At 46.7% G+C, this 15315-nt stretch overlaps 1 protein-coding gene across 3 annotated transcripts in view; it reads right to left on the reverse strand.

Moving 5' to 3' along the window:
* LOC147619439 (uncharacterized) overlaps nt 1-14218 on the reverse strand; it is a 29063-nt gene extending 14845 nt beyond the window's left edge. For all 3 annotated transcript variants that reach the window (XR_015261856.1, XR_015261855.1, XM_086773109.1), the window contains exon 1: nt 13881-14218. Coding sequence is in view for 1 of the 3 variants with exons in the window: in XM_086773109.1 (XP_086629235.1) it covers nt 13881-14064 (184 nt within the window). In the remaining 2 variants the exon portion in view is untranslated. The remainder of the gene's footprint in view (nt 1-13880) is intronic.
* Between the last annotated feature and the right edge of the window lie 1097 nt (nt 14219-15315).

The following is a 15315-nucleotide window of genomic DNA, read 5'->3' on the forward strand; positions in this document are numbered from 1 at the left end:
GTGCCCTTTCAAATTTCAGCAAGACCCAATCACCTTGTTTGAATTGTACATCCCTTCTATGCTTATCAGCTGCCTTTTTATTCTTGGTTTGAGACCTCTCTATGGCTGTCCGTACCTGTGCAAATGCAGTATCCAAGTCTCTGACATACTCATCTGCTGCAAAAATCTCATCCTTTGTACGAAGGATGGGTGGTAGTACCACCTTGCCATAAATAATCACAAAGGGCGCCTTGCCCGTAGAAGTATGTACCGTATTGTTGTAGGCAAACTCCACAAGTGGTAAATACTTCTCCCAATCCGATTTGCGGTCGGATACGTAAGATTTCAACAAGTCGAGGACGACTGAATTTGCTATTTCACTTTGCCCATCTGTCTGTGGATGGTAAGCTGATGAGAAGTTCAGCTTTGTACCCATATTATCAAACAATGCGCGCCAAAATAAGCTTGTGGTTCTAGGATCTCTATCCCCCACAATAGATTTAGGCATGCCATGGTGTTTGAATATCTTGTTAGAAGTCATCGCCTGTCTAGATTTATACACCACAGCCTTTGTTGTGGGTGTGCCCGCCCTTATGAGGTGTTTTATCATTTTTCCTCACTCCCCGTATTTTTCCCCTATCTTTCCCATTTTTTTTGAGGCTTGGGAGGGCTGCCAGAGGGTGCCAAGAGCAGTACAGTGCTGGCCGACTGGGTGTTTATCAGTCGTGGGCACTCTTGCTGCTGGCCGACTGCATTTATGCAGTCGTGGGACCTTTTTCTTCAGTTGTGGGCACTTTAGGTGCTGGCCGACTGCCCTCCCAGGGAGGTATATATAGGTCCTCAGCCCCCATACCTTATTTGTATCATTTCTCGGGATCTTCTTGTGTATATCAGAGCAGAGTTACACGCCTACATCTCTCTTTCTCTTGTGCTGTTTTTCTGCCTGCGTTTTTGCTCTTGTGTTCCCAGATTTGGTCATCATCTCCGCTGCATATTCTGACATGGTATCAGAGCCTAGGCTCTAGATAGGTCTTGGGATTTGTGTGAGCAAGAGGGGGACTGTTTTGTGGCTGATTGGTGGACTGTTCTGGACTGTTCAGGAAGAGGAGACGCAAGAGGAAGGCGGGCTGATTTGCTGGACAGCCACTTGCAGGTATCAGTTCTTCTTTGTTCCCACCCACCCAACCTTTTCAGAGTACCTCCCCGCTATGGCAGATCTGTTTGAGATTGCCGAGAGACATGTGAAGATCCCGACACTCCCCACGTTCCCGGTGGACCGTCAGTTGGACGGGAGCAACTACGGCATATGGAAGGTGATGATGGAATCCGTTCTGGAGTCTTACGACCTCGCCGATTTCGTCGTTGTTGGTGTTCCACGGCCGGAAGTAGAGGAAGGGGAGTTACCGTCGATCCGAAAGGACCGGGAGGCCCAGACACAGATGTGGGATCGTGTCAACGCCAGGGTCCGTTCGTTTATTTTCCTCAACTGCACACCACATGTAATCAATCATGTAAAGCACATGACGCTGGCCAGAGGTATATGGCAGCATTTGGCCTCACTTTACAACAGGGTATCGCCCATGAAGAGGATTTCCTTGGAAGTACAGATGCAGGTTATGAGCCCTGCAAAGTCGTCGACGATGCGGGAGCGTATTAACAAGCTGCAGGCTCTTCAGCAGGAAGTTCTTCAGGCTGGGAAGGAGATATCGTCAGAGGACATGGCCATAACGTTGCTGTCACATTTGCCCTCTTCGTACTCAGCATTCTACTCGTCTTTGATTACCAGTGGTGGCAGGCTCAGCACCATCACGTGGGAGAAGCTTGTGCCCATGGTCCTGGACCAGGAGGAACGATTCACGAACCCTCCTCAGGGTGGAGGTTCGGAGGCCTTAACTGGCCAACGGTCGAAAGGCCGTAACTCGGGCAAAGGGAAGGCTTCATCGGAGAAGTCTTTTGAGAAGAAGTCCGATGCTGACCGCGAGAAACTGAAGGCAGAGAGGACCTGTAATGATTGTGGCGAGAAAGGCCACTACTGGAGGCAGTGTCTCAAGCGGAAGACCGAGAAGGGTGAAGACTCCTCAGCAGCAATCATGAAGACTCCGGCTTTTGTGCACCTGGAGGTGATGGACATTGATGCTTCATTTTCTTCAGGCAGGGAGAGGAGATTGGAGGACTCTCCGCAACGGATACTCGGCAGTGGATTCTCGATAGTGGTGCTTCCAGGCACATGACTCCTTCCCGTTCCGGTTTACAGGATCTCTGCAAGCTTTCTGGATACGTCCACTATCCCAGTTCACAGTGAGGGCAGGATGGAGATAGTTCCCGATGGCAGAGGGAGGAAGCATTCCTCCCAGGTGTTGTATGTTCCGGCACTTGGTTTTCATCTGTTGTCAGTGCATCAGGTTTGCAAGACTGGCGTACGGGTGGAGTTTGATGAGCACTTTGTTGCTCTCCGGGACAAAGCAACAGGCCAAGTGGTTTGGGAAGGTGGAGTGGAGAATGGAGTCTACAAGCTTTCAGCACTCTCTCTCCCAGGTCCTCAGGATTGTGATGAGTGGCAGTCTGGTAATGGCTACTCAAGTGTGGATACGCTGCAGGTACGGGCTTTCCGAGACCAGGTGGTGGATAGCTTACCAGTAGATGGCAGCAGTTGGTAGGAACTTTCCAGTACTGATGTTGGTAGTTCTTGTGTTCGTGAGTCAAAGGAAGCTGAACAGGTCACTTATGCTCTGATGTCTCGTAGTGTTCGGGACATAGAACCTCCAGTAGATGAGGATGTTCTTTCCACGGGGACCTTTCGGAAAGCCTGGCAGGTGGCAGGTGCTTACTTGCAGAAGGAGGTGGTTTCTCCAAGCTTTGTGGTTCCGGATTCAGAGGGGGTGGTTGACAGGTTTCATCAGGTTTCCAGGACTTGCTTGTGCACCGTAACAGGTGTTGATCATTGTGAGCAGTGTGATGTCTCTTTGACTCAGAAGCTGTATGGTTCATTGATCTGATTGATGGACACCAGATTGGACGGGAGCTTCCTGATGAGGCGGTTGAGCTCATGGTTGCGGATGTCTCTTTGGGAGGCAGGATTGCGTTTCATGTAGTTTCTGCGGCATGCGAAGGATCATGGACTCTTGTACACAGGAGGGGGATTGTTGGATGGAGTCCGACTCCACGGTTGGAGTGACTCGGTTTGGGGAGGAGATCCGGACACGAGGGGATCTACTTTTGGCCCAGGAGCAGTTTTCCGGAGCAGGAGGAGGTTGCATTGCAGGTTTGGGCTTCCACTGGAGGAACCCATGGTCATCCAGAGGCACTTTGTTCGTGAACAGATCGTTGCTGATGACATCTTGCTGGAGTTCTGTTCGACGGAGGACAGTACGGTGGACCTCTTCACGAAGTCGCTCTCTCAGGATTTGCTCAGGCAGCACCCCAGCTCCCAGTGGTTGGTTACACAGCCAGGAGCTGAGAGGGGGTGTTAGAAGTCATCTCTTGCCTAGATTTATACACCAGAGCCTTTGTTGTGGGTGTGCCCGCCCTTATGAGGTGTTTTATCATTTTTCCTCACTCCCCGTATTTTTCCCCTATTTTTTTCATTTTTTCTGAGGCTTGGGAGGGCTGCCAGAGGGTGCCAAGAGCAGTACAGTGCTGGCCGACTGGGTGTTTATCAGTCGTGGGCACTCTTGCTGCTGGCCGACTGGTTTTCATCAGACGTGGGCACCAGTTTGCTGGCCGACTGCATTTATGCAATCGTGGGACCTTTTTCTTCAGTCGTGGGCACTTTAGGTGCTGGCCGACTGCCCTCCCAGGGAGGTATACATAGGTCCTCAGCCCCCATACCTTATTTCTATCATTTCTCGGGATCTTCTTGTGTATATCAGAGCAGAGTTACACGCCTACATCTCTCTTTCTCTTGTGCTGTTTTTCTGCCTGCGTTTTTGCTCGTGTTCCCATATTTGGTCATCATCTCCGCTGCGTATTCTGACATATCTGTGCCAAAAACATCCTAGCCATATGATCTGGCTTTATTGTCTTGCGCACGGGAATGAAATGTGCCTGCTTGCTAAACCTGTCAATGATGGTCCAAATAGCATCATTTCCCTGTGGCGTCCTTGGCAAATCCATAATGAAATCCATAGCAATGATTTCCCATGGTTCATTTGGTATAGGCAAAGGCTGAAGCAATCCAGGTGTTTTATGTCGATCAAACTTGACCTTTTGACATACCATACATTCACGTGCATATGCTTCAATATCCTTGCGAATATCTGGCCAAAAGAAATACCTCTCCAAAGCTTGTGCTGTGGCCAAAATGCCTCTATGACCTGCATATGGAGGAGCATGGCACTCATCCATAACCTTATGACGAAGGTTCTTTACCACACACATACGATTTTGCATCATGAGATATCCATCTCTTATGACATAAGATGGGACAGCAATACCCTCTTGTAATTCAGCCCATACATGTGCAAAATCCTCATCCAGATGATAAGTATTACGCATATCCGATAAGTCCTCATGGTATGCAACTGTAATAGCATGAACCTGTGGTCGTCTAGATAAGGCATCTGCCACCACATTCTTTTTCCCTGGAGTGTGTAAAATCTGAAAATGAAACATTGAGAGGAAATTTGCCCATCTCATATGCTTCTCTGAGAGCTTACTTTGAGTCAAAAAGTATCTCAAACTTTGATGATCAGTTTTGACCATAAAATCAGCCCCTAAAAGATAGTGTTTCCAAATAGTAAGGGCATGAATTACAGCCAACAACTCCTTCTCATAAACCTGTAAGTGAAGCTCTCCATGTTGCAAGCGTCTGCTCTCATAGGCAATGGCATGTCCTTCTTGGTTCAAAACAGCTATGCAGTCCCCACATGCATCACATTCCACCACAAAAGGTTTGTGCAAATCCGGAATAATGAGTACCGGTCCCGAGATGATTGCACTCTTCAACTTTTGAAAGGCATCTCTCTCTTCTTGTGTCCATTTAAAGATTGCTTTCTTCTTCGTTAACTCATGTAACGGAGCGGCAATGAAAGCAAAATGCTTGACGAACCTCCTGTAGTAAGCACATAAACCAAGGAAGCTCCTCACTTCATGGACTGATTTCAGCTCTGGCCATTCTTGCATGGCTTGTATCTTTGCGGGATCCATGCGCACACCATCCTTTGATACAATGTGACCAAGATAGTGAATCTCTGGGAGGAAGAATTCACTCTTTTTTGCATTTATGTAGAGCTGATTTTCCTTAAGCTCTTTAAACACAATAGCCAGGTGCTCACGATGTTGGGCTTCATTCTTTGAGAATACAATAATGTCATCAAAGAATATACCCGTGAACTTTCTATACTTTCTGAACACCCTGTCCATCATCCTGTTGAAGGTAGCGGGTGCATTTGTAAGGCCAAAAGGCACCACCAAAAACTCATAAAGACCAAAGGCTGTCCTAAATGCAGTCTTGTGTACATCTTGAGGTGCCACTCTCACTTGATGATACCCACTCTTGAGGTCTGTTCGGCTGAAACATGCCGAACCTTCAAGCTTGTCCAAGATGTCATCAATGCGCGGAATGGGAAACCGATCCTTGATGGTTATCTTATTGAGGGCACGGTAATCAACACACATCTTGTAAGTACCATCCTTCTTTTGAACAAGAAGTACCGGCGAGCAATACGACGAGGAACTAGGTCGAATCAAACCCTTTTCCAAAAGTTCATTCACCTGTGCCATAATCTCTTCTTGTTGACTAGCACTCACCCTGTATGGTGGCCTATTAGGTGGAGAGCTACCGGGAATTAGATCTATGCAATGATCTTCCGGCCTCTCTGGTGGCAACCTTGCTGGCAAAGCATTTGCAAAACAATCTTTGAACTCATTCAAAAAGTTAAGCTTGTCTTGATCTAATGTACTAACATCAATGGTATCACGTACAAAAACCAAGTAAGAACAAGCTGATTTCTTTACTGCCTTATTAATTTGTACATGGCTTACAAGAGGTATGGTACTTCCAGTAGTACCAGCATCTTTAGAGTGCTCACGGCCTCTATGTACAAAGCTGATTTTCTTCTCTTTGTAAGCCTTAATAGGCTCTAAACGGTGATGCCAGGGCATCCCCAACAAAACATCACAACCTGTAAGAGGAGCCACTAAAAAGCTCTCATGGTCGAGGTAGTCCTGTATTTGTACACGGAGCTTACCAATGACCGGAGTTACATCAACTTGTTTGCCCTCAAAGGCGGCATCTGCATTCATTTGCATTCCCATGTCTTCCACATTGAGACCTATGGCAGCAGCCATCTATACGGATATAAAGTTATCTGTGGAAGCATCATCAAAAAGAAACAAAGCGGGCTGATCCTTCAATTTGCCCCAAGCCTTGCATATGACTCTACTCTTGGGCTCATGCCCTGTATTACCCTGCACATCGGGTACAACATTCACAAGAGGCTTTTCCACATTAGGCTCAGCATTCTTAGGGTTTTGTGGGCATTTAGGATATATATGATCTTTACTGCCACACTTAAAGCATTTTCCAGCCTTCCTGTACTTTTCCAATTGCTATTTTGAGAGCCCAAAATTGTGGCGTTTACCCCCCGGCTTCTTTTCGGAGTCATCCTTTGCATCACGGCCATCTTTGGGAGCATTCTTAGGTGGCTGTCCACCCTTTTTCTGGTCATAACCAGTCCTGAATTTGCTCTTGTTTTGACCTGCAAATGGCTTATTTGTGGGTGCTTTTATGTGCAAGTTCTCCGCAATCATGGTTGAGTGTATAAGCTCTTGTATGGTCTTATTTGGGTACACTCCCAAGCTTTGTTGAATGATGTGATGGAGCCCCGATTCAAACTTTCTCTTCTTCTCGTCCTCTCCAATATTCATGAAGGGAGTAACCTTGAGAAGGACTTTCCAAAACTTTGCTATGTGTGAAGCAACGGACTCTCCCTCATCTTGGGACAGCCAATCCCACTCCTTGCGTACATCCTTTGCAAAGTTTGGTGGTAAGAATTGATCATAAAACTGAATTTTGAAAGAAGACCAAGTTGGGGCAGCACTTCCATCAAGTATTTTTGCAAGCCACCAATCACTTGCCGTATCCTTGAGATGCATTCCCACATGCCTGAGCATAGACTTTTCCGAAAAGTCTTCATTGCAAAAAGCTATCTCAAACTGTCTAATGAAAGCAAGTGCTTTGGTAGAGTCCATCCGTCCCTCAAAGTTTTCAAACTTTACATCCTTGCACCGGACTTGAACTCTCGAGGCTTCTTCCTTCTATATGCATCCCTATGTACATCCTGTTCATCTGCATGATGATGATGCCGCGATGAAGATTCACGATCCCTCTTCGTTCTCTCTTGAGCCACACTCTCCAAATGAGTGGAAAGCTCAACACGAGAACGGATATGTCTTCTTGGAGCAAAGCGGGAATGAGTAGAGGATCCCTCATCCTTACTCTTCTCTTGACCTGCATCAAGCCTAGCATCAGGGACTCTTGTCCTTTCAGCATTTGGCACTTGCTGTGCTCTTCCTGCTTGTTGTGCATCATGTGCACCACCATGGGCAGCCATGAGGGGTGGCTTCTTGAAAGCCAAACTACCATCTGCTTCCGTGTATACATCACCCTTAACCATTAGGTATGCAAGTGCAAGCTCTCGGGGTTTCTCAACATCCATTTCCTTTGCAATTGCTTCAAAAGTGACTTCATGGACCGAAGCTTTTGCCTTCGCAGCCAACACCCTTTGTACATCCGGGTCATTTTTCAATGACCTAAGCTCTTCGGTTTTAGCCCTATAGCGTCGCACTTGACGCCTCAAAGATTCCAAATCAGAATGCATAGTGTCATGAGTACCTGCATCTCCATAGACATCATTGCCTGCAACATCTTTTGCATCCCTTGTACCATGAAATTCACGGTCCTGTGTGTTCTCCACACTGTCAGAAATGTGGCTGTCCATGACACTCAAGTCAGGTCACCAGTTATGATTCCAAGCCTCAGACCGTTTTCCAATGAGGAGAAAAAACTGAGCTCTGATACCAATGTAACGGGAGGCGGACGCGTGTATTGGAATCGTATAAATGTGAACAAGATTCTGAGCACTTAACACTTGAGCATTACAACCACAAAGCTAAAAATGACAGTGCACCACATAAAGGGGCCGATGATAGGCTGACCCCCCCCCCCTTTAGGTTATATTACCAAAAGAGTCTGCAAAGTACAAGATTACGGGTGCCTGGGGATTCACCACCAGCCTGCACCTGATTCTTCCAAATACATCATGAATGAATACATTTCAAACAAGAGAATCTGTAGGTACATCCGCCCTACACACACGTACATCCGCCCTGCACAAGCCTCTTCATAGGTACATCCGCCCTGCACAAGAGTATCACAATCCTCACAGGTACTCCGCCTTGCACAAGATGTAAATGGATCTTTAGGCCCTGTTTCCATGCGAGAAACTGATCCAGAAACCTGTGTTCTCCGCGAGCAAGTGTCCCCAATGCTTGCCCTAAGCACCTGTTATACCAGGAATCCTTGAGACACATCCATGCTCACATATTCCATTGCTGTCCGGCCTGTTTTGTGCAATAACCAGTCCAAAAACAGCAACTTTCTATCGCGAGAAATCCACCTGTAAAGGGTCCTACAACCCTGGGGAGGTCCCTAGAGCTGTCCTGTACTGTCCAAGTTGACTTTGGACACCTGTAACCAGCCCAAAACTCGCAATAACCAGAAATTGCAGGTCTGAAATTTACCAACCAGCCCTTTAGAAGAGTGTGGGGATCGTTGTCCAAACTTGTGCGAGTCCGGGAAGCAAGCAACCAGCCCTGTAGCAACTCCCAAAGCTCCAACCAGCTCTCCAATGTGTTGAATAATGAATAAAACAGCCCAAAAGGGCCTCTTCAGGAGGGCGCCTTTTTCCAGTGCCACCTAAGGGGTCTGGTGGGTACACATACTGGCTGACATGTGTCCCCATAAGGTGTCCAGGTAGGTGTCCAGCCCATAGTGCTCCATTTCTCCTGTTTGTATAAGTTTAGGTCCAACCAAATGGGAAATGGCCATAAGCTGTCCGATCTTCATTAATTTTGGTCCAACCAAATGCGAACGCATTATAAGTTGTCCGGCCACTTATTAATGAGTGTGGACCTGCAAACCAATAAACCTTAGTAGTAAATGAAATAAGCTGTAAATTGAGTGTGGACGCACTTACCACCTGCAAAACCCATAAGCCCACAGTTTTAGGCCCAAACAGGAGTGCACACACGTGTCCACAAGGTGCCCGGGCGTCCCCGGTCCCTCGGACTTCACAAGCCAAAATAACAAGCATTGTCCAGGCAGTAAGACAATGTCACACAAAGTAAAATAAAGTTATGGCATGCATCATTTATGCATTGTGCACATGTAAACTTGGAGAACCACCTATCATCATTCTTGTACTTGAAAATATTCCGCCTGCCATCATAACACACCATGTGTGCATGGCCGGAATCCACACGGGCACCGCTCGAAAGTCCACAAATGTCTTGCCATGTCCTTGGACTCATATGCATCCACTCATATGATCCATACACATGCCCAGGTATAATACATACATGCATCCGCATGTTTCTAGGCCTGACATGCATCCGCATGTCCCTAGAATATAGAGGTTTGTGACAGCCTGCACGCCCAAGGTGGAGTAGATCGCTTGCGGGCAAAGGTGGCCGACCACGTACAGCTGGCCGACTCACCCTTTGCATGGGGGGGCGGCCAGTTGAAGGCTTTCCAAAGAACGGGGGGGGGTAGGTGACCATGCACCCACCACCACCCACATACGGTTAAGGGAGGGCTCCCCTCTCCACCATGGTCCATGTGTGGGTGCCCACCCTACAAAGGGCACCAATAAATTATTGAGGAGGCCGCCCACTCATTAATGGGTGTGAACCTGCAACCTTATAAAAACAAAGGTTAGAAGTAATGCCATAAAATAAACAAATGGAATACACTTACCACCTGTTCACACGCAACAAAACTCGTCAGAAGACAGAGCAAACTTCACAACTCACTAGCAGGCGCTCAGTAAGTGGCACGTCAAACAGGCAAACACAAGAATACAAGTCACACGAAGACAGTTCCAGGCATGCAAAACATGAATGCATGTGCAAACAGTATCATGGACATATCTCCCGTTCATGGAACAAGTACTAAACATTCCTGTCGAGCACAATAATGGCACGACAGAAAGTATAAATCTCGGTCTTCCTATGGAGTGACAGTCCCATAGGTAAGACACAGATCCAGGCATGAGCCTCCCTATGGAGTGACAGTCCCAAAGGCAAGCAGTCCCATAGGCAAGACACGGCACAAATACTAGATCTTCCATGGCGTGACAATCCCATGGATAGAACACAGTCCAGGTCATACACGGGTGGCACCAATCTGGCTCCCGTCCATACGACACCATCCTGCTAACACAACCGTGGCACCAGTCTGGCTCCCGTCCATGTTATGCAAAAATACTGGCTCCTTCACATGAGACACCGGCCTGGCCTCAAGTGAACGAGACAAATCTGGAGATGGACCAAATGGTCGGCCAATTGGTGACATGGTGTATCTGTGGGTTTCTCATGGAAACAGGACATTAGTTTTCGAGAGGAAACGGGACTTTGGTTGAGAGGAAACAGGCCTATGGTTTATGGGATACAAGTCTTTGGTTTATCAGATACAGGTCTTTGGTTTCACGTGGAAAACATGTCTTTGGATTCATGTGAACAGGTTGTAGTTTTCTCGAGGTTACATGCAAGTTGTGGCTATAGGGAAGGACATATGGTATGGTATAGCCCTATTGTTGTTTGGGAAAAGGTTTGAAGGATCCATGGTAGAGATGGAGAAGACCTTTGGAAAGCAGGGAGGTGTTGTACAGGTGTGCCTTCTCTATGGTATGCAGTGCTGTAATAACGAGAGTTCTCTTTTGGAAGTCCTGGGTGAAACTATAAGGGATCCTGTTGGTGGAGGATTCTACAAGTTGTACTTTGTACTCAAATTTGATCAAGTAAAGAAATACCGCAAGGGACGCCACTGCGTTTTGGTGTCAATCGGTGTCTGTGTACTATTTGCAGGAGCACTCTAGATCCCCCTATTTGTTTTCCTTTTCTAGGCTCTCAAAGGTGTTGAAGTGTTTTGTGTGCGAGTGTTTGTTCCACCGCCCGTCAAGTTTCTGAAGGCCGGTTACAGCTAGAGCAATAGCACTCTGAGAATCCGAGAAGATGGTAACTGGGGAAGTGTCAACACAACAAATGCTCCAAGAAACCGATGAATCCGAAGTGCCTCGGTAGAGGGGAGAAGGAAAGATTGAAGGATTCAGGCCTAGAAGACCCTAGGGTAGAATTTGGAGAAGGAACAACTGCAAAGAAATCTCTGGAAGCCATGTCTGCTAACAATAAACCTCCTCTGAAGCAAGAGGGCTATAAAAAAACAGCAAATAGCCTCCTCTAAAGCTGTGCACAACAAGAGGAGAGAAAGAAGACAGGAAGGGAGGGTGGGAAAAGAGAACTAGAGTAAGCAAATCTCTCAGGAACCCTGTCCTTAGCACCTAGAAGAGAGCTTCAACCTCCAACAGCAAAAACGCAGCAGTCCAACAATACAGATGCAGAAAACGCAGCTAATTGATGAAGCCTCTACTCAAATCAGAAAAACGCAGCAACTCCATACCTGTAGATCAGCGTTTGGCTCTGATACCATGAAAGAAAGAGCATCACATGTTGTAGGCCCAAAGCACAAACTGTAGAAGGCTGGAAACAGTTGATTATTGCTGAAAATGAGCACGAGGGAAGCCCATAGGTGCTTACAAGCATAAGACACTGTTGCTACAGCCAATGACCTCTAGCAGATATGCAAGAATGAGATGAAAAGTGAGGCAAAGGGTGAGCACCCTTATATATCCCTCCAGAGAGCTAGCTGTAGCAGGCCGACAGCTGTCCAGTAGCATAAAATGCTATAAAATGCCTTAAAAATGGTAGGAAAATCCTAAATAATATTTGCTAAATATGCCAATGCAAGGTCTCATAAAATGACCAATACGCACAAGCATGAAAAGGTGTATGTAGACCCTCTGGAGATGATATATTCCAACATTACCCGTCCCCCCATTCCCGGTTGGAATGGGCGAAGCACGAGCTAAGCCCATTTCACGCCGGGAATGGGGAGACAGGTAATTCCCTCCCGTCATGGCTGACCCTCCAATGCCACGACATCAATAAATAGGGCCACGTCAGCAAGTTCAAATTCCTGAGAGCTCAATAGTGCTATAAGCTCTGCTTCGACGTGATTGGTGGAGCATGCCTAGGTGGCGTTACGAGGGAAAACATCTCGATGATTTTGCATGATCATTGGCTGGAAGGCTGGAATATTCAGCCTCGCGCCATGACAGTGTAGGGAAGTTTTCCTTACGGAAATGGTTTTCGCCCGCTCCCAACTTCCCAAAAAAAAAAAAAAGCTGATAGCATAGGAATTTATTTCTGAGGCTGATGGAGACTGCAGTGTTTGGCATGCTAAATTCTGAACAGAATGCTTCTCATTGACGAATATAGAAAAAGTAATGCTTGTCTGACATGTCAGATTCTGAGCAGAATGCTTCTCATTGATTGGGAAGAGCTGAATTGATGGGCTATGAATATTAGTGGCTGGGAATCACCCTCTGGCAACCCTGTTATTCACGACGACCCGTCTTCACATATTTGGATCTAATTTTAGTCATCTTTGTGCTCTTGATCCACCGAGTAACATTTTGAGGAACAGAAACTGATGTGTGTCATACTGTTTGTGCTCTTGGAAAAAGGCCTTGGGGAGCCTTTCCCAAGAGGAAAATGGGGAGCTGCACCAGCCAGTAACCCATTTTCCTTAGGAAAGGCCAACCCAAGGCCTTTCCTAGCCATCACACTCATGGGGAGGAGGAGCCATTCATGATTCCACAGTGATTTTGACAGGAAAGTACAGACCATATGAGACAGGTTGGTATAACAGGCTTTTACACATCAGCTCATGGAAAATTGATGTTGAAAGGCTGGTTCATCAGCCTTTTACCTGCAGAATTTAAATGTGGTGTAGACAGGGGAAGAAAGCATCAGCATATTCAGCAGAATAAAGCTTCCCGGTTGTACGGCTGGGATTCCTTCTCTTTCGATCCATGACTGTGACGGTGTAGGACAAGGATGTTGGGAGTTCTTTCCCAGGAGGAAAGGAGAGCCCTTTCAATCCTGGGAAAGGGCTCCCAACGTCCTTCCCGGCCGTCAACAAAAGAAGAGGGGGCGAGGGGAGGCCAGCCTCAGCCAGGCTGGTGATGGTGACTGGTATTCCAAGCAGGGAGACACATCAGCTGGCAGAGTTTGATGGAGACTTGCAGACAAAGCAGGGTCCGACAAATCAGCATTCCTCAGAATGGTTCCAGAGGCACATTCTCTAGGAATCTGATGTGTCACATTTCTGTTCTCTCTCAGTGTCACCATCAATCTCAGAATTCTATACCCCTACGACCATGATGGCCGGGAAAGGCCATCGGTTGGCCTTCCCAAGGCGAAGATGGGTCGCCAGCTAGCACTGGCTCCCCATCTTCCTCCTGGGAAATGGCGGCCCATCTTTCCCTGGAGAAGGCCGACCAATGGCCTTTCCCTACTTGATCTGCTTGAGAGACAAGTTGATGTGACTGTCAAGGCAACTGTACAGCTACACATCAAAATGAGAATTATGTGACTGCTCAAATTCAGAGATTGGAATTCTGCTGGAGAAAGTTGTCGATTTGAGGGGCCAGATCTCAGCCCCTACGACCATGACGTTTGAAGAAACAGAAACCGATGTGTGGCATACTATGGGGTTTTTTGTTTTAGAGGTTCGACTCATGTACATGCTAGATGGTAAGACAAATGATGATGGGACTCACCGGAAGGGCCCATGATGGTGGAGACCCATTCGTAGAGGTTGTCGCCCTTGGGGCCAGCCGAGCAGTTGGAAGGGGGGTCGATGCTGATCTCTGCGAGCTCCTTCTGGATCCTCTTGGCAGAGGCCGTGATGGACGTGGCGGACCACGGCCTCGAGCTCCCCCCTGCGCCAGCACTCGCACTCATGCTCTCTCTCTCTTATAAACCTGGATTATCTCTCTTACAGAGCCTGCCTTTGTTGGCTAGAGCGGGATAGATGTATAAGAAAGGAAGAAGAAGACACGCCAGAGAGAAAGCGATAGGGAAGCTTTTAACGTCACAGGCACAAGAGAGAGAAAACAAGAAGAGGAAAGAACGGGGACGGCATTACATTAAATTCAATATAAATATTCTAATGTTTTTTTAATTAATTCATTTGTTGGTTAATATTTATGAAATTGTAAGGTTTTAGAGGTTTTTTTTGGAACAATAAAGTATATATATTAACTATTGAAAGTCAGACCAACAACATATATCACACCCACACCCGACTTTCTCACAACCTCTATTAACCCACATTCACACTATTCTACTTCTTTTTGATCTCGTTCAGAATTTTACAAAGGAAAGCCCATCTATCATCTTCACATAAAAAACTGGATTGATCCCAAGAAATTTGATATCCCAGTAAACAAGCCTATCATAGCCTCAGTAGTGCAGCCTCGGGGAGATTGTTTTTCCAGCAGCCCTCCATGTTTTGACCACACCTTAACAGTAGGTCTTGTGCCAATCGAGTTCTCAATAAAAGCCACGAATGTATGATCCACTTGCTTTTCCTTACAGTACCATCTCTGTGTTTTGGGCCCAAATCTAGGAGGCCTTTTCTTCTCAATCCAGCATCTCACCTGTAGCCAGCAAGTCACATTAGGGAGTAACCCCAAGTATGCAAGAAGCTCAGCCAATAGAAAGGGGACATCATTATGAGATATTCCTCAGCCAATAGAAAGGGGACATCATTATGAGATATTCCTCTGTAAGTTCTCAATTAGCACATCCAACTCCACATACCAAATTTTATTTACCTTACAGATAGACCAACACATGCAAATACATTTATACATCAGCTCAGAATCCTGCAGTCCTGTACAAGTAGTCTTCAAAAACACTATATCATTTCTGCTAGTCCAAATTTCCAATAAGGTGCAAGCTCTAATAATGTTAAAAACCAATCCACTGCATTCATCATTAATTGCCCATTTCTCAAGAAGCCAATCCTCCCAAAAAAATTGCATATTTAATCCCTTCTGTATCCACCTTGTCATTTTACCCCAAGTGCTCCTTAGGGTAGGGCAGTCCCAAAACAGATGCTTACCACTTTCTAGAGAAGACCTGCATCTAGGGCATACACCACTAGCCATGTTTCTTTTCTGCAGCTTATACCTAATAGGAAGTGCCCAC

This window comes from Cibotium barometz, chromosome 33 (genome assembly GCF_041138505.1).
Source record: "Cibotium barometz isolate CiBa-2024 chromosome 33, ASM4113850v1, whole genome shotgun sequence".
Taxonomy (NCBI): domain Eukaryota; kingdom Viridiplantae; phylum Streptophyta; class Polypodiopsida; order Cyatheales; family Cibotiaceae; genus Cibotium; species Cibotium barometz.